At 41.0% G+C, this 26,130-nt stretch overlaps 1 protein-coding gene across 1 annotated transcript in view; it reads right to left on the bottom strand.

The window, feature by feature from the left end:
• LOC115145215 (seizure protein 6 homolog) overlaps window positions 1-26,130 on the bottom strand; it is a 62,892-nt gene that overhangs the window by 29,367 nt on the left and 7,395 nt on the right. Inside the window, exons 4-8 of the mRNA XM_029686597.2 lie at window positions 22,186-22,398; window positions 21,919-22,052; window positions 9,123-9,315; window positions 8,485-8,670; window positions 8,035-8,218 (exon numbers count right to left, since the gene is read on the bottom strand). Of these exons, the coding sequence (XP_029542457.2) occupies window positions 8,035-8,218; window positions 8,485-8,670; window positions 9,123-9,315; window positions 21,919-22,052; window positions 22,186-22,398 (910 nt within the window). The remainder of the gene's footprint in view (window positions 1-8,034; window positions 8,219-8,484; window positions 8,671-9,122; window positions 9,316-21,918; window positions 22,053-22,185; window positions 22,399-26,130) is intronic.

Below are 26,130 nucleotides of genomic sequence, written 5' to 3'. Positions count from 1 at the left end.
TAAGGTGTCATTGTACGCTGATGATTCATGTTTTCTTTTAAAACCACAATTGGAGTCTCTCCACGGCCTCTTAGAGGATCTAGATACTTTTGCTATCCTCTCTGGATTAAAACCAAATTATGATAAATGTACCATATTACGTATTGGATCACTAAAAAATGCACATTTTACATTACCATGTAGTTGACCAATTAAATGGTCTGACGGAGATGTGGACATACTCGGTATACAAATACCAAAAGAAAGAAATGATCTCACTACAATACATTTTTATAGAAAGTTAGCAAAAATAGACAAGATCTTGCTACCATGGAAAGGAAAATACCTGTCTATTTGTGGAAAAATCACCCTGATTAATAACTCCTTAGTTATATCACAGTTGACCTATTTGCTTATGGTTTTGCCTACACTGAGCGACCTGCTTTTTAAATTATATGAACAAAAAATATTCAATTTGATTTGGAACGGCAAACCAGATAAAAAAAATCCCCCCTTTTATTCAGATTACACCTGCTCACTTTCGGTTGTTTGAAAAGGAAATAATCTCCAAAATATCTTTATTTTTTAAACAAGCCTTAGAAAGTTGGTTGCAATTTCAGTTTAATCCACCTGAAAGGACGGAACAAATAGTACAACAAATATTGTGGTTAAATTCAAATATACTAATCGATAAAAAAACTGTATTTATCGAAGAAATGTTTAAAAAAGGTATAATTTTAGTGAATGATATCATAAATAGGACTGGTGGAGTTATGTCATACATGCAGCTAACACAGACATATGGAAATGTCTGCTCTACCCAAAATTACAACCAATTAATTGCAGCATTACCACAAAAATGGAAGAGGCAAGTAGAAGGTGAAAAAAGTAAGGAACTTGTATGTCGGCCCTGTATTAAAGATCATAAATGGTTAAAGAAAAGTGTGATAAATAAAAACATACCAATTTAATTTAAGGACCAAAAAACTGACAGCTGTGCCATATAAATTGCAAAATAGTTGGGAAGAGATTTTCGATGTACCCATTCCATGGCACATGGTTTATGAATTGATACACAAAACAACGCCGGATTCAAAACTTCAAATGTTTCAATATAAAAAATTCTTACTATACAAAATTCTTGCAACTAATAGAATGTTATATATATGAGGGATACAATCTTTCCAGCTCTGCAGATTCTGCTGTGAGGAGGCAGAGTCATTAGATCATTTATTTTGGTATTGTCCATATGTAGCTCATTTTTGGTCACAGGTCCAGGAATGGCTGAAGAATTGCAACATTTGCCTAGAACTAACACTACAGATAGCAATACTGGGTGATTTGAAAGCCATAGTCAATCAATCAGTAATATAATAATTATTTTAGCAAAATGTTTATTTTTAATTTACAATCTGTAGAAGCTATGAGAATAGGAAGGTTAAATTAGAAATCCGAAATGGATGATGTTGAGAGACAGATGGGAGGGGTTGAATGGAGCGGAAGGGTGGGACTAATAACAAGATAAACAATGTAAAGCATACGGGATCTGTAAAATGTATATAGGTTCGGAACTTTTGTGAAATAGCATAGTTACAAATAGAAATCAAACTGGATGGACATCAGAAATAGAGGAAGGACTAAGAACAAACAAGAGAGAACTATTGTAAAGTAGACTGTGTCTGTAGAATGTGTATAAAATGTATGGATTGAAGGTAGAAGCAGAAGTGTTTATTAGTTTACTTCAATTGGGGGATCGGCGGTAGGGTTTGCGGGGAATAATAATAAAGGTATATTCTTTAAAAAAGTATGTATGTTTATATAGGTATGTGTATGTATATATACAGTATGCATGCGTGTATGGATATATATATTTTCCACAAAAATATGGGGGATTGGAAATGATGCAGACAATTACATTGGAAGCAACATTCTTTCCGCAATATTAATCTGATCCACCCTCTAAATTAAAAATAAATAAAAATAGGTTTAATCCAATCTTTGATTCTCCTGTTGTTCTGAAATCTCAAAGTAATCGGACTTGTATTGAAACTCTGTATGATTTTAAATGCAGAAAAGGTTTGACATTTTTACATCTTAATATTCATAGTTTATTACCTAAAGTGGATCATGTCAAGATCTGGGCCTCTCAGGCAGACCCTGATATTTGTATTGTATCTGAAACCTGGTTAACTGATAAAACCCTGCACTGAGGTTTCTATGGATGCTTACAATGTGTTTAGGGCTGATAAGAAAGTCAAAGGTGGTGGTGTTGCTATTTACACAAGGAATATTCTTTCTGTGTCTCTGTTAATGGCTACCTCCAGTCCTAAACTATTTTAATTGTTGGCTTTAAGTCTTCAGTTGGGTTCAAAGTAAAAAAAATAACAGTTATAAGAATCTATCGTCCACCCTCTGCCAAGAAGTGTGGACTAAACAAACTTACTGATTTAATTACAATTTTTACTACCCCAGAGGTGTTGATCGCCAGAGATTTGAATCTTGCATGGGGAACACAGGATGCTGACTGTTTAAACAACTTTGGACAAGTGGGCTTTGTAATCAGCAGTCAAAATTAGATTAGTACAAAACTTAAAGGATCCTACGAAATCGAATTTGATTGACCTCATATTTACAAATACTCCAGAGAAATATGCTGGGAGTGGGGTATTTGCTTAGGATATTAGTGACCACTGTCCCATTATATGTGTCAGGGATATACGGATGCCTCGATCCAATCCTCTTTATCAACAAGAGGAATTGAAAACATTTCAATTAACAAGCCTTTTTTTGTGACCTTTATTTTTGGGATTTTGATTGTATTGCATCTATATCTGACCCAGAGGTGGCTCTGAACCCCTTCACAAATGTTTTCAATTGTATTGTAGATAAACATGCTCCCTTTAAAAAATTGAGAATTAAAAATCGGTCTTGCCCTTGGTTCAGTCCAGAGCTATCTGAAGTCATGCACAACAGAGATGCTGCCTGGGCCAAAGCTAGACTCACAGACTCCGGCCCAGACTGGCAGTATTTAGGCGATTGAGAAATCTGTGTGTAAAACTAGTTAAAAAAGTTAAATCAGATTATTATGTTAATACACTATCTGAATGTACAGGGAACCCAGCAAAATTCTGGAAAGCTGTTAAATCACTGAAGGGTTGTGTCTCCTCTTCTCTCCCCAAATTAAATCATTTAGGTTCTGGCCCTATTACTGACAAAATTGATATAATTAATTAATTGAATCACCATTTTATATCTGCAGGCTTAATATTTGAATGTATTTCAAAGCCAGCTCTTGAATATAGTAGTTTGAATGTAGATGGTGAAAATCTATTGAATGATACTAAAAATGCTGGTCAGGAGTTTTCTTTTCGGGAATTCACTGATAAAGAAGTCGTGGAAGCTTTGTTTACCTTTCTAGCGCAGGGAACACCTCGACAATATTCCGCTGAAAAGGCGAATGTAACTTTCACACATTAACAAGTCCAATACAGCAAATGAAAGATAAACATATTGTTAATCTACCCATCATGTCCGGTTTAAAAAATGCTTTACAGCTAAAGCACAACATATGATTATGTTAGATCACCGCCAAGTCGAAAAAACACACAGCCATTTTTCCAGCCAATACAATTAATCACTAACCTTTGATGATCTTTATCAGATGACACTCATACGACACCATGTTACACAATACATGTATGTTTTGTTCGATAATATGCATATTTATATCCAACAATCTCAGTTTACATTGGCGCCTTACGTGCAGTAATGTTTTAATTCCAAAACATCCGGTGATTTTAGCAGAAATACTCATAATAAACATTGATAAAAGATACTAGTGTTATTCACAGAATTAAATATAGACTTCTCCTTAACCTTTTTGGGATATGGGGCAGCATTTTCACTTTTGGATGAATAGCGTGCCCAGAGTGAACCTAATCTGTCCCAGATGCTAAAATATGCATATTATTATTAGTATTAGATAGAAAACACTCTGACGTTTCTAAAAACTGTTTGACTGATGTCTGTGAGTATAACAGAACTCATATGGGAGGTGAAAACCTATCCTCCCGATTCCTGCTTACAAGCAACAATTAAAGCAGGAATCACCAGTGACTCGGTCTTTAAAAAAGTGGTCAAACGAAGCAGATGCTAACAAAGCAGTCCTGTAGTTTAGCACAGACTGGAATATGTTCCGGGATTCTTCCGATGGCGTTGAGCAGTACACCACATCAGCCACTGGTTTTATCAATAAGTGCATCAAGGTCATCATCCCCACAGTGACTGTACTTACATACCCCAACCAGAAGCCATAGATTACAGAAAACATTCGCATTGAGCTAAAGGGTAGAGCTGCCACTTTCAAGGAGCGGGTCTTTAATCCGGAAGCATATAAGAAATCCTGCTATGCCCTCCGACGAACCATCAAACAGGCAAAGCGTCAATAGAGGATTAAGATCGAATCAAACTACACCGAATCGTACTACACCGGCTCTAACGCTCGTCGGATGTGGAAGGGCTTGCAAACTACCAGACGAGCTAAATAACTTTTATGCTCACTTTGAGGCAAGTAACACTGAAACACGCATGAGAGCATCAGCTATTCCGGATGACTGTGTGATCACGCACTCCGCAGCCGATGTGAGTAAGACCTTCAAACAAGTCAACATTCACAAGTCCGCAGGGCCAGCGGGATTACCAGGACGTGTGCTCCGAGCTTGCGCTGACCAACTGGCAAGTGTCTTCACACTGACATTTTCAACCTCTCCCTGTCTGAGTCTGTAATACCAACATGTTTCAAGCAGACCACCATAGTGCCCAAGAACACTAAGGTAACCTGCCTAAATGACTACAGACCCATACCACTCACGTCTGTAGCCATGAAGTGCTTTGAAAAGCTGGTCATGGCTCACATCAACACCATTATCCCAGAAACCCTAGACCCACTCCAATTTGCATACCACTCCAACAGATGTACAGATAATGCACTCCACATGTGAGAATGCTATTCATTGACTACAGCTCAGCGTTCAACACCATAGTGCCCTCAAAGCTTATCACTAAGCTTAGGACCCTGGGACTTAACACCTCCCCTGCCACTGAATCCTGGACATCCTGACTGGCCGTCCCAGGTGGTAAGGGTAAGCAACAACACATCTGCTATGCTAATCCTCAACACGGGGACCCCATTTTTTTCAAAAACCAGCATGAAACTCTTTCTAAAGACTGTTGACATCTAGTGGAAGCCCTAGGAACTGCAATCTGGGAGGATTTTGCCTTATATTAAAAGTGACAGCCATTGATCACAGACATAATTTTAACAGTTTTAGAAACTTTAGAGTGTTTTCTACCCAAATCTACCATATTCATATCCTAGCTTCTGCGCCTGAGTAACAGGCAGTTTACTTTGGGCACACTTTTCATCCGGATGTGAAAATACTGCCCCCTACCCAAGAGAGGTTCAAAAGTAACAATATTTTGGAGATTTCGCTTTCATTTAACCTAGAGTGAGCGAGAAAAAGGCATTTGTTGAACATGGGGTGAGACATTTTCACTAACTTGTAAGTGCGAAACAGTAATAAAGGCCAAAATAATATTTATAAAGGCGAAAATATAGCCCTGCTAATAGCCATAATGGCGCTGTACAACGTGACCATGTGTTTGAAAGAGTATTTTCTAAACGTTTTGTTTACCTTCATTAGACTTTATTCCAATAGTTCTGTAAATCAGTGATATTTATTCCCATAGTAATTCATTATGGATCCACAACTAAATAAACATCAGCATTTTGAAAGAGTACGAGTTCTTGAAAATGTCCTTCAAAAGATTAGGATCTTGGTAATCAAACTACGTTTTCTGATTGCAAATAGCTATTACAGAGAACAAATACCATGCTTTTATTTGAGAAGAGCATTCAACAACAAAAACATTTTAAGCCATGACAGTTTTTACACATTCACATCTGAAGGTAAAATTATGACTTACATTCTGATATCTTGCTCTTATTTCTCTTCCTGAGGGTCCCAGTGATCAAATTAAGTGCCGTTTTCTTTGATAAAATCCATTTTTATAGCCTAAATCGAAACATTTTGTAACCTGTTTGTGCCGTGAATTCCATCTCTATCAATTTTTTACGGAGCATTCGACGTAATTACACACGGTAAACCATCATTTATCTAGTCATGGTTGGTTTCAGTGCATTCCTCTGGATGTTTGCAACACAGCCAAACGTCATTGTTTTTTTTGCGGGGAGTATTGACAGAAGTGAACTGATTTGAAGACAACGAGCAACCTTACGCACCAATAATTTTAGTGAAGATTCGTTGATTGACTGTATTTCTGCCCAATGACCACTGATCTTCTTGAAATCTAGCTGAGGTAAACGCCAGTATGTTATGGTTTTGGGTTGGCCCACCATTCCTTGTTTGTAAATGCACACGTAAGGAACTCCATTCTCGCCTTGACTATCAGAGGAGTTGCTGTGACGCTTGTTACCCACAGCAGTATTTTGGAAAATTGCATTTCCAATGATTGAAGACATCATGGCGAATAAATCAGGAAAAGCGAAGTCAAAGTCTAAGTATACAGATTTGCACCAGATTATAGAAGAGATTGATCTGGAAAGTGAGACAGATTTTTTTGTTTGAGGAATCTTTGAGTGTTATGATTCAAACATGAGTTGAGGAGCTGTTTCTGCAAGGACAGGACGTACTTCTGGACGGGTAAGTGCTAATGCCGTTTTATGAAATATAAATATATATATATATATATTTGCAAATATATATATATATTTTGCAATTTGCAATGAAATGTGTGGTTTGTTTGTGTGTGTGTAGGTGTGTGTATTATATATATATTCCATGTCAGATATATATATTTTAAAAATTTTTATTCAAATGGAATGGAGTAGAACAACCAACACACACATGGCCACTGCGCCTGCTACTCCTCTCCATTTCCATATGAAATAGCCATTGGGTGCTTCTCGGCGGAGGGCAGGCACACAACAATGGCCGGAGTTGAATGAAACAGCACTTCACCTTAGTGACTGTTCCCTCTGCTCTATACAATACATATCTGTTTATTTTATGTGATGATAAAATGCTCATACAATACAAATATTTTTGAAAATGTTTTCTTTCACAGTGATAGCGACTCCGACTGGGAGCCCCCGGTGCCAAGCTGCCCGCTCTACCTCTGCCCCCTCTACTCCTGCCTCCAGTGGTGTTCATATGCCACAGTTCATTACTGCAGGCATAACTGTGCCTCAGGGCCAAAAGGGCACAGCATGGAGGCGTCGTTGTGTTCTGTGTCGCATGACCTGTACCACTTGTTCAGTTTGCCTCTGCTTTACATCAGAAAGAGACTGCTATGGGACAGGGCACAGGCACCAAAAGAGGACTTCCAAAGGGAGTACTGTTTTAATTTATTTTTAATTTCTAATATTTTTTCAACTTTTTTTTTTTTTTGTGTGTGTTAGAATTGCTTTTTGATATGTTGTATATATTTATTTGCACTGTTGTATATAGTTATAGGTCATTTCACCAATTCGGCCACTTGGGTACATTTGGGCAACTTGTGTGGGACACCTGGGTGACTTCATGCTAAATGTCATGTAGCTCACCCATTCCTGAAGTTATCAGTCTGAAACTTTGCACACCTACAGTTGCCCTCTTGTGTTATCCATCTAAATTATCTCCCAGCATCCTATCTGGCTGTGTTGCTATTCTAGTACATGTGAAAGAGGATGCTACAACAATAAAAAACAGAAAACGTATGCTCTTTCTTTCTCTTTCCTTCCACCAGATCTACTGTGTTATATTCTCCTACATTCAATTAACATTTCCACAAACTTCAGAATGTTTCCATTCAAATGATACCAAGAATATGCATATCCTTGCCTATGGGGCTGAGCTACAGTCAAGTTAGATTAGGGTATGTCTTCAGGCGGAAATTGAGAACAAGGGATGCAGCCAAAAGAGGTTAAGGATCAAAGGGTATATATAATTATTTTAAAAGTAAAACAATGGATGCCCCTTTAACATCTTAACTTACTTATCATTGTCCTCGTCCAGCGCAACCCTCTCAAAGTGGAGGTGAAGCCTGTGTCCCTCCTTGGCCTCCAGTAGCCAATGGCAGCTCAGATTATTGCCGTTGCTATGGTTACTCGTCGATGGAGGAGGCGGCGAGAAGATTCTACCCACGGTCGCGTTTCGGATCCACCCTCCACATGACACAGCTAACAGTTGGGAAGAACAAGTGTCATCAGTTATGTACACTGTGTGTGGACACTAGCGTTTGGGGCCAGCCACAGAAACTTCCCTCAACTGTGTGAGATGTGGGGCCTTCCGTGGACAAATTCCAATGAGCTCACAGTACCCATACTGGCAAAAACAAAGCTGCATTGTGCGTTTCAGGAAACACATTTTCTGTGCAGGCCAGACAATTATTGTATCCTATTGACATGGTCAAAGATTCTACAGTCAGAAGATAGTGAACACTAACCCACACACTGAGGTTCAGGAGAGCTCCAATGGGGTTGAGTCATGTTCAAGCAGGTGGCTACCTCGTGGCCCCTGACCTGGAAGCCAGGGTCACAGTGGAAGTGGGCATGGCCTCCGGGGTGGATGTCCGTTACTGTCACACCCCCTCCATCAGGAGAAAGAGGGAACAAGCAGGAGAGGAGGAAGGCTGTTGCATGTAGGACAGATTAAGGGAGTGAGAAAGATAGAAGAAAGAGAGAGTGCTACAGATCAATTGTACAAAACAAGGCAGGATGACATGTGAACAAACCATCACACTCAAAGGGCTCACTGGGATGGAATAACTTATTTGATTAAAACGTATATATTTAACCTTTATTTTAACTTGGCAAGTCAGCTAAGAACAAATCCTTATTTACAATAACGGCCTACCCCGGCCACACCTGGGACTCTTAATCACGGCCGGATGTGATACATCTTGATAATGTATTAATGCGAACTTTGAGTAGTCGTTTCACTTTTTTATTTTTATTAAACTAAAATAATCACCTCAAGTTTGGTGTGCTTCCCCTCCTTGTTGTGGACAGCACCCTTATGAAACCATTGTATTGACTCAAACATGTTTTCTTGGAAAAAGAAAAGACGCCACTCTGAATTTACCTTGATAGTGTAGGCTGAACACACCATGATCAGTCTGCCGGAGACTGCGGTAGTAAATCTGCACCTGATTGGTTGAGCTTCGAATCACCTGACCCTCACGCATCAGGGTCTCATTGGCTAAGAGTTCTGGACCCTTCCCGCCATAGCCAAGGATAGTCAGGGACTCGTCCTTGGATAGGTTCACTTTCTTCACCTGGGGAGAGGGGAGATGGTGGGCATCTAGTGATTCATTAAGGAATCATTGAGGAGTAAAAATGCCTAACTAACATGTATACATTATTCAAAACTGGTTCTACACAATGTCGAATGGATTTCACATGATGTATACTGCAACTGTTTGCTTGCAGAGGACTACATGGGTGAAGTAGGTACTCTTAGCAAACAGGTAGCTGGGGAATCCACACCTGCCTACTTTTTCTTTCTCTTCTACCCCAATAGCCGGACACTGCTCTAGCCTGGTGGAAGTGTCTGCTCCCCACAGCTGACTGGCTGGTACTCTGCAGCGATCCCTCTCAGAAGGGGTCTCCCCCTTCCCTGGAGAATGGAGTTGGTGGGATGCTCCTGGATGACTTGGTGGATGTTCCTGTTCTCAATCCTACCAACCAGCCATGGAGATATAACACTTGCAGTGGAATTAGAAAGCAGGGTCCTCTGGCAACGGGGGCCTCCTTGGAGATGTTAAGCCTGGACCAGACACAGACTAGAAACAGCTTCGCCGCCCTGGATCCAGAGGTTTCGGCACCTTCTTCCCTGGGGGCTTCCGATTCGAGATCGGATCCAGAGGTACCTGCGCCTCTGTCTGGTCTCCCTCTCCGGTGGCTTCAACCTCGGGTTCAGATCCACTGTGAGGCTGTCTGAGACTCCAGTCCATTCATCATCCACAATGGATACTACAGTTGGCTCCGGTCCATCAGGCCCTTCGGTCCTCGAGGGGTTTGCGAAATCAGTTGAGGCGAAAGAACAGACGTTCCTCCTCAGCTATTGCACCAGCTGTCGTCATTGCCAGTTATATGGTAAAAAGAAATCATAGTTCCCAGGGCAAAAACTCTGTGCTATCCTGGATTATGAGTACAGGACATTACAAGGCTGCTTTCGACATTTCTACGACAGTTGCCAGGAGCTGACGCTGTCGTATTCCATGTGGGGTCAAACGACATTAGGAGGGCTAGCTCGGAAATTCTCAAAATGGATTTTAACGAACTGAAAAAGCGCCAAATTATTCAGGTCCGGTACCATCATAGGGTAGCTGGTGTGAAAGATTCAGCAGAATACTGGCATTACACACCTGGCTAAAATAGTGCTGTAGCTCTATAGATAACTTTGACACCTTCTGGAAACTTTCTACATTTCCTGTAGAAATGATGGAGTCCATCTGAATCATATTTACTCCTGGACTCAATGACCCAAGTTATCATAATGCTGCAAATGTACATTATCCCAGGGGCGTTGGCAGACACAATGTAAGTAACATAATTTATGTCCCTCTAACGGCCCTGAATGCCTCTGTTAAGCCTACAGCTATTGTATGCAGTAACATGAACCAGAGTTAAACTGTTAGCACTGACACGGTGTGCCCTAGTAGGAAGTCCATTGTGTGCAGCTCACCCTGCACTATCAGCTCAAACATAAATAACATGAGCATGTCTATTTCTGCTAAGTGAAGCATTGAAAACAATCATGAACCCCAGAAAAATGTGAAAAAATAGCCCATATTAACATATGTAGCCTAAGAAGTTCATGAAATCATTAACTTGCTTGTAACAGACGGCATTCATATTCATCTTCTCTGAAACTCACCTAGATAATACATTTGATGATACAGTGGCAGCAATACATGGTTATAAAATGAACAGAAAAAACATATGCCAATGGTGGAGGTGTTGCTGTTTATATTCAGAATCACATTCCTGTAAAGCTTAGAGAGGATCTCATGTTAAACACTGTTGCAGTAATATGGCTACAGGTTCATCTGATTCACCTAAAGCCCATTCTTATGGGAAGCTGCTATAGATGTTAACATCTTGATGTAATGATGTTAACATTAACATCTTTACTAATGCTGCAGACATTTAAAGCAGTACCCAACAACATTGGATGTAGTGATCACAATATAGTAGGAAAACCAAAGTTCCAAAGGCTGGGCCCAATATAGCTTATAAGAGGTCATACAAGAAGTTTTGTAGTGATTCCTATGTTGACGATGTAAAGAATATTTTATGGTATGTGGTGTGTAATGAGGAGCAACCAGATGCTGCACTTAACACATTTATGAAATTACTTATTCCAGTTACTAATAAGCATGCACCCATTAAGAAAATTACTGTATGACTGTTAAATTCCTGTGGATTCATGAGGAATTTCAAATGTTATGGTTGAGAGGGATGAGGCAAAAGGTATAGAAAATAAGTTTGGATGCACAACCGATTGGCAAACTGCAAATTGAGAAATCATGTGACTAAACGGAATAAAAATAAGAAATTATAGTATGAAACAAAGATAAATTATATAAAGACGTTATGGGGAAAAAGGCAAACTCATCACAACAGCCACTGATATTGCCATTTACTTTAACAATTTTTTTATTGGCAAGATTAGTAAACTTAGGCATGGCATGCTAGCAACAAATGCTGACAAGTATAACTAATCAAATTACAAAAGACAAGCCTTGTCATTTTGAATTCTCTTAAGTTGGTGTGGAAGTGGTGAAAAAATTACTGGGGTCTGACAACTTGGATGGAAAATTACTGAGGATAATAGCGGACGATATTTCCACTCGATTTGCCATATCTTCAATCTAAGCCTACTAGAAAGTGGGTTCACTCAGGCCTGGATGGAAGCAAAAGTAATTCCGCTACCCAAGAAGAGTAAAACCTGTAACCCATTAGTACAGTTTTGGAGAAAAAAAAGAGACTGCAATGCGGCTTTGATATTATCGATCATAGTCTGTTCATGGAAAAACCTTTGTATAATGGCTTTTACACCCACTGCTATCAAATCAAATACAATTCTATTGGTCACATACACATATTTAGCAAATGTTATTGCGGGTGTGGCAAAATTATTGTCTGGTAGTATCTAACAACGAGTCACAACAAAACACACATCTAAAAGTAAAATAATCTAATTAAGAAATATATAAATATTAGATCATGCAATGTTGGAGTGGCATTGACTAAAATACAATAGAATAGAATACAGTATATACATATGACATGAGTCAAGCAGTATGTAAACATTATTAAACTAACTAGTGTTGCATTATTAAAGTGGCCAGTGATTTCAAGTCTATGTATATAGTGCAGCAGCCTCTAAGGTGCAGGATTGCTTAACCAGGTGGAAGCCGACGAGTGATGGCTATTTAACAGTCGGATGGCCTTAAGATAGAAGCTGTTTTTTAATCTCGCTCCCAGCTTTAACCTTTCTTCGACAACATATTAATAATATTTGCAAATTATTATTAGTATTGGGTAGAAAACACTCTGAAGTTTCTAAAACTGTTTGAATGATGTCTGTGAGTTTAACAGACATCATGTTGGCAGGCAAAATCCTGAGTTGAATTCAAAACAAGAAGTCAGAAATCTGAGCTTGTATATATTCACCAGAGTCCCCGATGAAATCCCCTTGAGATATGAATGATGTTGCACTGCCTAGGGGTTCCGCTAGATGTCAACCATCAATAGAAATTATAATGAGACTTTTATGTTGTTGTTTGAGTGAATGAGAGCAGAATATATCAGATGTCCATCAAGCAGCCATTTTGTGATGCACTTTTTCCTCATGGTAGCCAGTTGTGTTCCATTGCTCACGTAGACAAGAAGGAATACTCCGGTTGGAACTTTATTGAAGCTATATGTTAAAAACATCCTAATGATTGGTTCTGCACTTAGTTTGAAATGTTTCTTCGACCGGTAATATCACTTTTTGAAGTTTTCGTCCGATATAACGCTGACCAGAATTAACGTTTGGATATGTAGACCAAACGCCTAACAAAAGAAGGTATTTGGACATAAATAACGTACATTTTCGAACAAAACAAACATTTATTGTGGACCTGGGATTCCTGGAGTGCTTTCTGATGTAGATCATCAAAGGTAAGGGATTATTTATCATGTAATTTCCTGTTTATGTTGATGCAATCTTTGCAGCTGTGGTATTTTTACTTTTGAGTGCCGTCTCAGATTATTGCATGCTTTTCTTTTTCCGTAAAGTAAAAAAAAATTCGGACACAGCGGTTGCATTAAGGAGAGGTATATCTATAATTCCATGTGTATAACTTGTATTATCATCTGCATTTATGATGAGTATTTCTGTTGAATGATAGGGCTATGCAAAATCACTGGATATTTTTGGAACTACTGAATCTAACTCGCCAATGTAAACTCCGATTTTTAAAATATAGATATGGACTTTATCAAACAAAACATGCATGTATTGTGTAACACAGAGTGTCATCTGATGAAGATAATTCAAGGTTAGTGATTCATTTTATCTTTATTTCTGGTTTTTGTGAAGGCTATATTTTGCTGGAAAATGGCTGTGCTTATTGTGGTTTGGTGGTTTTGTAGTGCTTTCGCTGAAAAGCCTATTTGAAATCGGACACTTTGGTGGGATTAACAACGAGAAAAGCTTTAAAATGATGTAAGACACATGTATGTTTTAGGAATTGTAATTATGAGATTTCTGTGGTTTGAATTTGGCGCCCTCTATTTTCACTGGTAGGTTAACTAGCCTCTCAAAGCACTTCATGATGACAGAAGTGAGTGCTATGGGGCGATAGTCATTTAGCTCGGTGACCTTTGCTTTCTTGGATACAGGAACAATGGTGGACATATTGAAGCAAGTGGGGACAGCAGACTGAGAAAGGGAGAGATCGAATATGTCCATAAATACTCCAGCCAGTTGGTCTGCGCGTGCTCTTAAGATGTGGCTAGGGATGCCGTCTGGGCTGGCAGCCTTGCGATGGTTAACACGTTTAAATGTCTTACTCACGTCAGCCACGGAGAAGGAGAGCTACCGATTGGTCAGACCATTTTATCATGGATACTTCCTGTTTCAGTTACTGCATATAGGAATGTAGTACACAGGCTGGTCAATGTGTTGGTAGAACTTCGGTTGTGTTTTCCTCAAATTTGCTCTGTTAATATCCCCAGCTACAATAAATGTGGCCACAGGATATGTGGTTTCCAGTTTGCATAAAGTCCAGTGTAGTTCCTTGAGGGCAGATGTTCTATCGGCTTGAGGGGGAATATGCACGGCTGTGACTCTAACCGGAGATAATTATCTTGGGAGGTAATAGGGTTGGCATTTGACTGTGAGGTATTCTAGGTCGGGTGAACAAAAGGACTTGAGTTGCTGTATGTTATCACAATCACACCATGAGTAGTTAATCATGAAACATACACTTCGTCTTTATTTCTGTCTGCACGATGTACTGAGAAACCAGATGGCTGAACGGACGAGGACAGTATATCCCGAGAGAGCCATGTTTCCAGGAAACAGAGTATGTTACAATCCCTGATGTCTCTCTGGAAGGAGATCCATGCCTTGACCTCGTCTACTTAATTATCCTGAGACTGAACATTACCGCATAATATACTCAGAAGCGGTGGATGGTGTTCACGCCTATTGAGTTGGACTAGAAGTCCACTGCGAATACCTCTTCTGTGATGTTTTGGAGCAGCCTCTGGATAAGGGAAATTGCCCTGGGGGGTACGAACAAAGGATCCAATTCGGGAAAGTTGTATTGTTGGTCGTACGACCGAAACTGAAACCTGTCGAATGCTGAAACCTGAACTAAAGACCTCAGTTTAAAAGCTGACAGTGTTTTTATATATATTTTTTATTTTATTTTGAATCCTGCGGCTCTGTTGGACTAAATTGCTTTGAGTGCTGCTATCTGTCCCAGGATCCTGCAAGATTCCATATAGGGGAGAGATGCAAAAGCCTAGCTAGCCTAGCTGGCTCTGTGGACTCAAATGGAGGCCGCTATTGAACGTTTCCAACGTTGCAGGAGCTGTGTTTACTTTGCTTTGATCCAGGACAATGTGGACGGTGTTGAATGTCAATGTAGCAACTGCTTGCTTACGGAGGACTACAGGAGCGAAGTAGCTACTTCTAGCAAGCAAGTAGCAAACCTACATAAGCTACTAGGGAACTCACGCCCACCTACTTTTTATTTTTCTTCCATCCCAGTAGCCGGACGCCACTCTGGTCTGGTGGAAGTTTCGCCGCTAGGCAGGGTTCCATCCCCGAAGGGAGAACAAAGTTGATCTCAACCCAACCAACCAGCCATGGAGGTACGTCACTCACCGTGGAAGTCGAAGAAGGCATTCTCTGGCAACAAAGGTCTCCATGGAGATGTTGAGCCCGGAACTGACACAGACCAGAAACAGCTTTTATGCCCTGGATCCAGAGGTTCTGGAGACATCGTCCGTGGTGGTTTCCCAATCAAGATCGGATCCGGAGGTACCTGCGTCTTCGTCCTCGGCTCTCTCTCCCTCTCCGGTGGCTACTACCTCAGGTTCAGATCCTCGGAGCTCCCAGTCTCACCAGACTGTGAGGCTGCCTGAGAGACCGGCCCATTCAACATCACCGGCTGTCATCATAGGCAGCTCTATGGTGAGAAACATCTCGGTCCCCAAGCCAAAAACCCTCTGCTACCAGGAGCACGAGTACAGGATATAATAAGACTGCTTCCGACTATTCTACTACAGATGCCGGGAGCTGACACTGTTGTAGTCCATGTGTGGTCAAACGACATCAGGAAGGCTAGCTCAGAACATTTGAAAATGGATTTTAAAGAACTGATTTGAGCATTAAAAGACTAAAAAAAACAGCCAATAATTTCAGGCCCAAGTACCATCGTTGGCCGCGGATGTGAAAGATTCAGCAGACTGCTGGCATTTCACATCTTGCTAAAAGACTACTGTAGCTCTGCTGGAGTCACTTTTATTGATAACTTTGACACCTTCTGGAAACAGAAGATACTCTACAGGAATGAGTCCATCCAAATAATCTTGGCTCCTGGACTCAAATGACTGATGATTGGCTGAGAGAAATTGATGATAAAATGATTGTGGGGGCTTTCTTGTTACACTTCAGTGCAGCTTTGGACATTATTGATCACAGCCTGCTGCTGGAAAAACATATGTGTTATAGCTTTACACCCCCTGCTATTTTTTATTTATTTCACTTTTATTTAACCAAGTAAGCTAGTTGAGAACAAGTTCTCATTTGCAACTGCGACCTGGCCAAGATAAAGCATAGCAGTTCGACACATACAACAACACAGAGTTACACATGGAATGAACAAAACATACAGTCAATAATACAGTAGAAAAAAAAGTTTATACACAGTGAGTGCAAATTAGGTCAAATAAGGGAGTTAAGGCAATAAATAGGCCATGGTGGCTAAGTAATTACAATATGGCAATTAAACACTGGAATGGTAGATGTGCAAAAGATGGATGTGCAAGGAGAGATACTGTGGTGCAAAGGGAGCAAAATAAATAAATACAGTATGGGGATGAGGTAGATAGATGGGCTGTATACAGATGGTCTGACAGCTGGTTCGTAAAGCTAGTGAGGGAGATGGGAATCTCCAGCTTCAGTGATTTCTGCAGTTCGTTCCAGTCAGTGGCAGCAGAGAACTGGAAGGAATGGCGACTAAAGAAGGAATTGGCTTAGGGGGTGACCAGTGAGATATACCTGCTATAGTGTGGATAAAGAGTTAATTGTCTAACAGAACACAGAGGGTGTTCTTTAATGGAAGCCTATAAAATATAATCCAGTTAGAATCAGGAATTACCCAGGGTAGCTGTTTAGGCCCCTTGCTTTTTTCAATATTTACTAACAACATGCCACTGACTTTGAGTAAAGCCAGAGTTTCAACACTATACTCCTCAGCTACTTCAGCGACTGAAATGACTGCAATACAAAGAGTTGCAGTTAGTTTCAGAGTGGGTGGCAAGGAATAAGTTAGCTCTAAATATTTCTATAACTAAAAGCATTGTATTTGGAACAAAACACTCACTAAACCCTAAACCTCAACTAAATCATGTAGAAAATGAGCACGTTGAGCTGACTAAACTGCTTGGAGTAACACTAGATTGTAAACTGTCATGGTCAAAACATATTGATGCAGTAGTAGCTAAGATTGGGAGATGTCTGTCTATAATAAAGCGATGCTCTGCCTTCTTAACAACACTATCAACAAGGCAGGTCCTACAGGCCCTAGTTTTGTTGCACCTTGACTACTGTTTAGTTGTGTGGTCAGGTGCCACAAAAAAGGACTTAGGAAAATTGCAATTGGCTCAGAACAGGGCAGTACAGCTGGCCCTTGGATGTACACAGAGAGCTAATATAAATAACATGCATGTTAATCTCTCCTGGCTGAAAGTGGAGGAGAGATTGACTTCATCGCTACTTTTATTTATGAGAGGTATTGACATGTTGAATGGACCGAGCTGTCTGTCTAAACTACTGGCACACAGCTCGGAAACCCATGCATACCCCACAAGACATGCCACAAGAGGTCTCTTCAAAGTCCCCCAAGTCCAGAACAGACTATGGGAGAAACACAGTACTACATAGAGCCATGACTACATGGAACTCTATTCCACATCAAGTAACTGACACAAGCAGTAAAATTTGATTAAAAAACAGATGAAAAAAACACCTTATGGAACAGCAGGACTGTGAAGCAACACAAACATTGGCACAGACACACACACACACACACGATAACATAGGCACTATACATACACATGTATTTAGTACTGTAGATATGTGGTAGTGGTGGAGTAAGGGCCTGAGGGCACACACTGTGTTGTGAAATCTGTGAATGTATTGTAAAGTTTTAAAATGGTATGAACTGCCTTAATTTTGCTGGACCCCAGGAAGAGTAGCTGCTGCTTTGGCATGTTATACCCCTTGATATTCAAGAATAGGACTTGGAAATATGTTAAACACCACCTGGATTCGGTCTTATGAAACAACATTTTTAACATTTATTTACATTTTTATTTATTTTACCCCCTTTTCTCCCCAATTTCGTGGTATCCAATTGTTAGTAGTTACTATCTTGTCTCATCGCTACAACTCCCGTACGGGCTCGGGAGAGACGAAGGTCGAAAGCCATGCGTCCTCCAAAACACAACCCAACCAAACCGCACTGCTTCTTAACACAGCGCGCATCCAACCTAGAAGCCAGCCGCACCAATGTGTCGGAGGAAACACCGTGCACCTGGCGACCTGGTTAGCGTGCACTGCGCCCGGCCCGCCACAGGAGTCGCTATTGCGCGATGAGACAAGGATATCCCTGCCGGCCAAACCCTCCCTAACCCGGACGATGCTAGGCCAATTGTGCGTCGCCCCACCCATCTCATTTCGCTCTCGAAGCGCACGCTCTCGACAATGACTTGTTTACCTCTGGATAGAATGAAAACACCCTAACCAGCTCTGCTGGCAACAATTTCATTGCGCTTGCAGACGTTTACTGACACCGGCCATATTCAACGGGTGTTGTACACACGTCACGTAACGTTAGCTAACGAGCCAGCCAGCCAACATTAAATAGTTAAACAATGAACAGTGCCAACAATACCATACCAACCATGTTCATTGTTAGCCAGCTAGCATGAGGCTCTAACTAGAACAGCACACGGCTCTGGGAAAAGATTAATAACGTCAGCTAGGGAGCCAGCAGGCTAACATTAGCTAGCTAACAGTACACTTTAGCATTAGACATATAGCTTGCTAGGTAAACAATGTAACGTAAACTCGTACATCGCCTTGGTCCGTACAACTTCCCTTATTTGAGCGCCCCAAAACGTAATACTTCCAGATCAACTGTAATGTCAATACCACTGTAAAGCACAATTTATCCCCTTTTCCAACATAATCAATTACATGACCTAAACACTGCCCGTTTCGGCATAATTCAAGCAGGCAATGAGCCCCGTCGGGTCTTTTTAAAAATGGCGGGTGGGGAAGCAGTTGTGTGGGAAAACGCCTTTTTTTCACTCGATCTGTCCAACTTATCACCTTATCGCCTCTAAAATATAAATAAAACACTATAAAGAGTTTATATATTGTGTCATTACATACCTATTTGAAGGTTTGTGTCGAATTTGAATCGGGTTTTTAGGGCGGTGCTAAATTGATCTTAGAAATAAACAGCGGCTTTGAGAATGATGATCGCATGCAATGATGACGTAAAAAATGACTAGGTATCCCCCCTTACCCCCGTCACTGTCCATTTCTTGTTTTTAAAGGATGAGAGTAGTGCTACACCTAGTGGAGAAAGATTGTAAGACAGAAATAGTTGCTTTATGCGCGCTGTACGTTACGACATGACACGTCCCGATGTAACGGAGGGTCCGTTATTTCAGCTTTTCTCCAATACTATAGAGCCATTACCATGTCGATCAACACTTGAATAGAAACCTAGTTCCCCCCCCGATTTTGAAGTCAACACAGTCGCTACAGTCCCATTAGTTTTCTTTGTAGCCTCGTTTGAATGTTGCGGATGCGCACATTTGTATGAAATGGGGTGAGTTTACGTTATCTAGCTAGGTAAACAAAGTGTAAGTTCACACATCACATAATGTTAGCTAATGAGTCAGCCAGCTAATGTTAGCTAGTTAAACAACAATGAACAGTGCCAACAATGGCACAGTGCTGGGAGCTAACCAACCATGTTCAATGTTAGCTAACTAGAACAGCAAATGGCTCTAGGAAATGAATGATAACATCAGCTAGGGAGCCAGCCAGCTAACCTTAGTTAACAGTACTCTTTAGCTTGAATTGAAACCAATTTCTGCCAAAATTAGAAAACGTGTAATATCTGAAAATGTAGCTAGCTATCTTACCTGTATACATTATCGTGTCAGGAATGCCATGCCACTGTTGCCCTTAGTTTGAAGATGTAATCCGGAGACGGGTGTTTCCTCCATCTCTTTAGCTCTAATTCCACTGATTTCAAAACTTGATCCTCCAAAAAGTGGAGAGCCACACTTATGCAGCTCCACTATACAATACAATAAGCCGCTTTCGACAGGATTACTAACACAGACTGACAAGCTTCTTTGGCAGACCAATCCAAACTCCTCTCTCGGCATGTTCAGCCCACTCATTATCTCAGCCAATCATGGCTAGTGGGAAGGTTGCCAGCTTTTTCTGTGGCTTAAACAACAAGGTAATTTAACAATTGTATTCGTATTCGTATAGCATACAAGTTTGTTATTAAGGCACATGAAAGTGCACATGCTCAAGAAGGCATTTCTGCCCAAAAATGCATTTAGATTTTTTTTTTTAAGTTATAAATTTAAACGGCTCTCCTGTGAAGTCGTGACTTGCGACATACACCTAGTTTCCTGAATCGGGTCACATATGGAAGTATAGAGATTAGCCAAATTGTTTTATCTGAGCATGACCAAAAAAACGAAGGACTTATTAGCCAGCCCTACTCTGTTGTTTATGATTTTGTTGTCATGGAGGACTGATTGGGCTCATTGATTCGAGTTGGAAAAGAAATACTGCTTTCATGGAATGGCATGCTTTGAGCACTACTGAAAGTGCTATTTACATTTAAAAAATGAATTCCATATGCTGTAGGCCTATTGTTTACCTTTTTGTTGATGAAATGTTGATATCTTGATAATATGCAGCTGTTTAAATGGCAAATCTACAGAGGAAACAATAGCAAAATGGGAGCTCCGCCTCTGTTTTAGAAAAAAGCTGAGGGATAGACCTGGAGAAATGTAACCATTCTCGGATTAATAGACAGAGCTATGGATGCAAGGACTGACCATCCATGATGCACATGTTTTTGTTTTAAACATGTTGTGAGGCTATACAGTGTTTGTTTACATTTACAATGTTTACAAACATTGGAACTAAACAAGCTTATATTTTAGGTTCTCAGCAGTGTGACAGTTGAACTAAGCTCATGAGTGATTTCTAAGTTATATTACTCAAGTATCAATGGGTATACACTACCGTTGAAAAGTTTGGGGTCACTTAGAAAGTCCTTGTTTTTGAAAGAAAAGCTACATGTTTGTCCATTACAATAACATCCAAATGATCCGATTTTTTTTATTTATTTCACCTTTATTTTAACCAGGTAGGCTAGTTGAGAACAAGTTCTCATTTGCAACTGCGACCTGGCCAAGATAAAGCATAGCAGTGTGAACAGACAACACAGAGTTACACATGGAGTAAACAATTCAATAACACAGTAGTTTTGTGTTGTTATATTGTTGTTATCAGAGCCCTCTTGTGAATGAGACGGTCTCAATGGGTTTTCCCTGAATAAATAAAGAATAGTGGCCAACAATGTCCGAACTTCCGAAGGTTTGTGTTAGCTAGCTACTGTGTGTGTTTGCTTATCCTGGAAGCGGAAGGGCTGAAGCGGTCCTATGTAAAACAATAGATCATGATTCAATTCAAAATCGGGATATCCAACCAGTGTAGGATGCCGCTTTGAAGTCTGAGGGCACAGCCCCTTCATTATGGTCGCTTCTTGCCGACACATCAAAGCAGCTGTTCCAGACTCACGTCAAGGACGTAGAGGCTGGTGTTAGCAAGACTAGCTAAATACTATCAAAACTATAGAAACCCTCAGTATCAAAACTCCCCAAAGGCAGCCTGAAAAGTAGCTGAATTTGTTGCTAGAATCTTTTACCAATAAAAGGTAGGGAGGGGTCTCCAACATTTTTTTTAGCAACTGAACAAAGTTGTTGTATTTGGCGCATGTGAAACATTTTATTTGATTTGATGACTAACGGTACCTTACCTGAATTTCCACTCCATAACCCGGATACACTGTGATGCTGTAGATGCACTCCAGAGGAGAGTAAGGGGATGAGGAGAGAGGATTTGGAGACTCCACAATGCCCTCCATCCCAGAGAGACTGGCATTGCACTGCACTGGAGAGAGAAAGTCAGGATACTTGACTGAAAATGCACAAATATCTCAACCCTATGGAAGTAATGCCTATGAAACACTACATTCATCCTAACATTACATAATGTTAGGCATGCAATCCCGCCATTCATTTACCCGGCATATGCACTGTGGTGATGGTTGTGGTGGTGATCAAAGTGGTTGTCGTCTCCTCCTCTGTGGGTGATGTTACAGTTTTTCCTGCTCCTGATTGGCTGGCTGGGGGCGATGAGGTCAGGGCTGTGGTTAGCACCCCTGGTAGCATTACAGTGGCTGCAGGCTCAGTCTGCCCAAGCTGTGGTACAGCCTGAATAGGTTTGGTTGATGTGCCTGCAATCAAGGCAGAGTGTTTAAACCAGGGATGGGCAACTGGCGGCCCATGGGCCCCCTCTTTTGCAGTCGGATCAATTTCCAAAAAGTATTCACACCCCTTGACTTTTTCCACATTTTGCTGTGCTACAGTATGAATTTAAAAAGGAATAAATTGAGATTTTCACTGGCCTATACACAATACTCCATAATATCAATGTGGAGGGGGGAAGCTAACATATGGAATTGTTTTAAGATGGTCACACAAAAATCAAAATATTTGTTTTAGTATTTGATAAAATATTGAATTTTTCTACTATAGTATAGTAGTATATCTACTATAGCCCATAAGAACACATTGAATAACACATTCATAAATGGCAAAACAGAGAGTCAAAAAATACTTCATAAGGAATAAGGTTTTGAAATGTCTGTCCTATATATAGGACATAAGAAAATTCAGGGAATATTTTAGTTTTTTGGACTCATATTTAACCCCCGTTTTTTGTTGTCACAAAACTACCTCCATACATCCATAAAATGTTTTAACCGGTCTGAGCTGGTTAACTTCAGGGTTATAAGGGGGTTAACTTCAGATGAGTCCTGTGACACTTGTGGGGGCTGTAGAGCAAAACGGAGAACACCATTGTGTTTTTTAAATTGTTGCAATTCGTATTATAATCGGATTCCATGCTTCAAGTTTGCTTCGATCACGTGGACTGGGATATGTCCACATAGTTTCGGACAATAACATTGATGAATACGCTGATTCGGTAAGCGAGTTTATTAGCAAGTGCATCGGTGATGTTGTACCCACAGCGTCTATTAAAACCCTCCCCAACCAGAAACCGTGGATTGATGGCAGCATTCACGCAAAACTGAAAGCGTGAACCACTGCTTTTAATCAGGGCAAGGTGACCGGAAACATGACCGAATACAAACCGTGTAGCTATTCCATCCGCAAGTTGATCAAACAAGCTAAGCGTCAGTATACTGTAGAGACAAAGTAGAGTTCAACAGCTCAGACACGAGAAGTATGTGGCAGGGTCTACAGTCAATCACGGACTACAAAAGGAAAACCAGCCCCATCGCGGACCACGATGTCTTGCGCCCAGACAAACTAAACAACTTCTTTGCTCGCTTTGAGGACAATACAGTGCCACTGACACGGCCCGCTACCAAAACCTTCGGGCTCTCCTTCACTGCAGCTAACGTGAGTAAAACATTTAAACGTGCTAACCCTCGCAATGCTGCCGGCCCAGACGGCATTCCCAGCCGCGTCCTCAGAGCATGTGCAGACCAGCAAGCTGGTGTGTTTACGGACATATTCAATCAATCCTTATCCCAGTCTGCTGTTCCCACATGCTTCAAGAGGGCCACCATTGTTCCTGTTCCCAAGAAAGCTAAGGTAACCGAGCTAAATGACTATCGCACCGTAGCACTCACATCCATCATCATGAAGTGCTTTGAGAGACTAGTCAAGGACCATATCACCTCCACCCTACCTGACACCCTAGACCCACTCCAGTTTGCCTACCGCCCCAATAGGTCCACAGACGACGAAATCGCTATCACACTGCACACTGCCCTATCCCATCTGGACAGAGGAATACCTACGTAAGAATGCTGTTCATCAGCTACAGCTCAGCATTTAACACCATAGTACCCTCCAAACTCGTCATTAAGATCGAGACCCTGGGTCTTGACCCTGCCCTGTGCAACTGGGTCCTGGACTTCCTGACGGGCCGCCCCCAGGTGCTGAGAGTAGGAAACAACATCTCCACCCCGCTGATCCTCAACATTTGGGCCCCACAAGGGTGCGTTCTCAGCCCTCTCCTGTACTCCCTGTTCACCCATGACTGCATGGCCATGCACGCCTCCAACTCAATTGTCAAGTTTGCAGACAACACTACAGTGGTAGGCTTGATTACCAACAACAACGAGACGGCCTACAGGGAGGAGGTGAGGGCCCTCAGAGTGTGGTGTCAGGAAAATAACCTCACTCTCAATGTCAACAAAACAAAGGAGATGATTGTGGACTTCAGGAAACAGCAGAAAGAGCAGCCCCCTATCCACATCAACGGGACATTAGTGGAGGAGGTGGAAAGTTTTAAGTTCCTCGGCGTACACATCACGGACAAACTGAAATGGTCCACCCACACAGACAGCGTGGTGAAGAAGGCGCAGCAGCTCCTCTTCAACCTCAGGAGGCTGAAGAAATTTGGCTTGTCACCAAAAACACTCACAAACTTTTACAGATGCACAATCGAGAGCATCCTGTATATGCCTGGTATGGCAATTGGCCCGCCCACAACCGTAAGGCTCTCCAGAGGGAGTAGTGAGGTCTGCACAACGCATCACCGGGGGCAAACTACCTGCCCTCCAGGACACCTACACCACCCGATGTCACAGGAAGGCCAAAAAGATAATCAAGGACAACAACCACCTGAGCCACTGCCTGTTCACCCCGCTATCATCCAGAAGGCGAGGTCAGTACAGGTGCATCAAAGCGGGGACCGAGAGACTGAAAAACAGATTCTATCTCAAGGCCATCAGACTGTTAAACAGCCATCACTAACATTGAGTGGCTGTTGCCAACATACAGACTCATCTCTAGCCACTTTAATAATAAAAAATTGATGTAATAAATGTATCACTAGCCACTTTAAACAATGCTACTTTACCCTACATTACTCATCTCATATGTATATGCTGTACTCTAATACCATCTACTGCATCTTGCCTTTGCCATTTGGCCATCGCTCATTCATATATCTGTATGTACATATTCGTATTAATTCCTTTACACTTGTGTGTATAAGGTAGTTGTTGTGAAATTGTTAGATTACTTGTTAGATATTACTGCATGGTCGGAACTAGAAGCACAAGCATTTCGTTACACTCGCATTAACATCTGCTAACCATGTGTATGTGACAAATCTAATTTGATCTGGTTTTACAGATGCAGAACAGTTACCATTGCATTCACGTGGTACCTACTATGAACATGGAGACAGGGCAAGTCGTCTGCTGACATTCTGGAGAACTTTGGCTCCTTCTCCGGTTATAAGATGAATCTCCAGAAAAGTGAGTGCTTCCCAATCAGCGCTACAACTCCAGCAGACAGACTTGGCTTTCAGCTTAGCTGCTCTGGTTTCAAATATCTTGGAGTGAATGTAACTCGTTAATTACATTCTCTTTTTTTCTGCAAACTTTGCTCCCCTCCTTACGCAAATGAAATCAGATTTTCAGAGATGGGGTAACTTACCAATATCACTTATAGGAAGGATTAATGCTGTAGAAATGAACAGTTTACCCAAATTCCATTATCTATTTCAATCTCTCCCATTGTTTTTACCAAGTCAATCATTTGGGCTGTTATCACATTTATCTGGGGAGGAAAGGTACCCGGAGTCAGTAGATCTTTACTTCAGAGATGCACGTTTAGTGGAGGGCTTGCACTACCCAACTTTTTATACTATTACTGGGCAGACAACTTTCAGAAATTGCCATTCTGGTTACATGCTCCAGATACCCCATGGTGCCACCTAGAGGCACATTCTTGTATTTCTGCTTCTCTTCCTACTTTACTCTGCTCTTTTCTCCCAGCATCCCCCACTCGCTATACTGGAAATCCTGTAGTGCTTTCCACACTTAAGATTTGGTATCAGTTTCGACTGCATTTTAATTTCTCCTCTGCATCTACTATGGATCCTATTGATAAGAATCACTTATTCTCTGCTTCCCTAATAG

Source organism: Oncorhynchus nerka, linkage group LG17 (assembly GCF_034236695.1).
Source record: "Oncorhynchus nerka isolate Pitt River linkage group LG17, Oner_Uvic_2.0, whole genome shotgun sequence".
Taxonomy (NCBI): Eukaryota; Metazoa; Chordata; class Actinopteri; order Salmoniformes; family Salmonidae; genus Oncorhynchus; species Oncorhynchus nerka.
The sequence above is the reverse complement of the archived record's forward strand: the minus strand, read 5'-3'. Positions and strand labels throughout refer to the sequence as shown.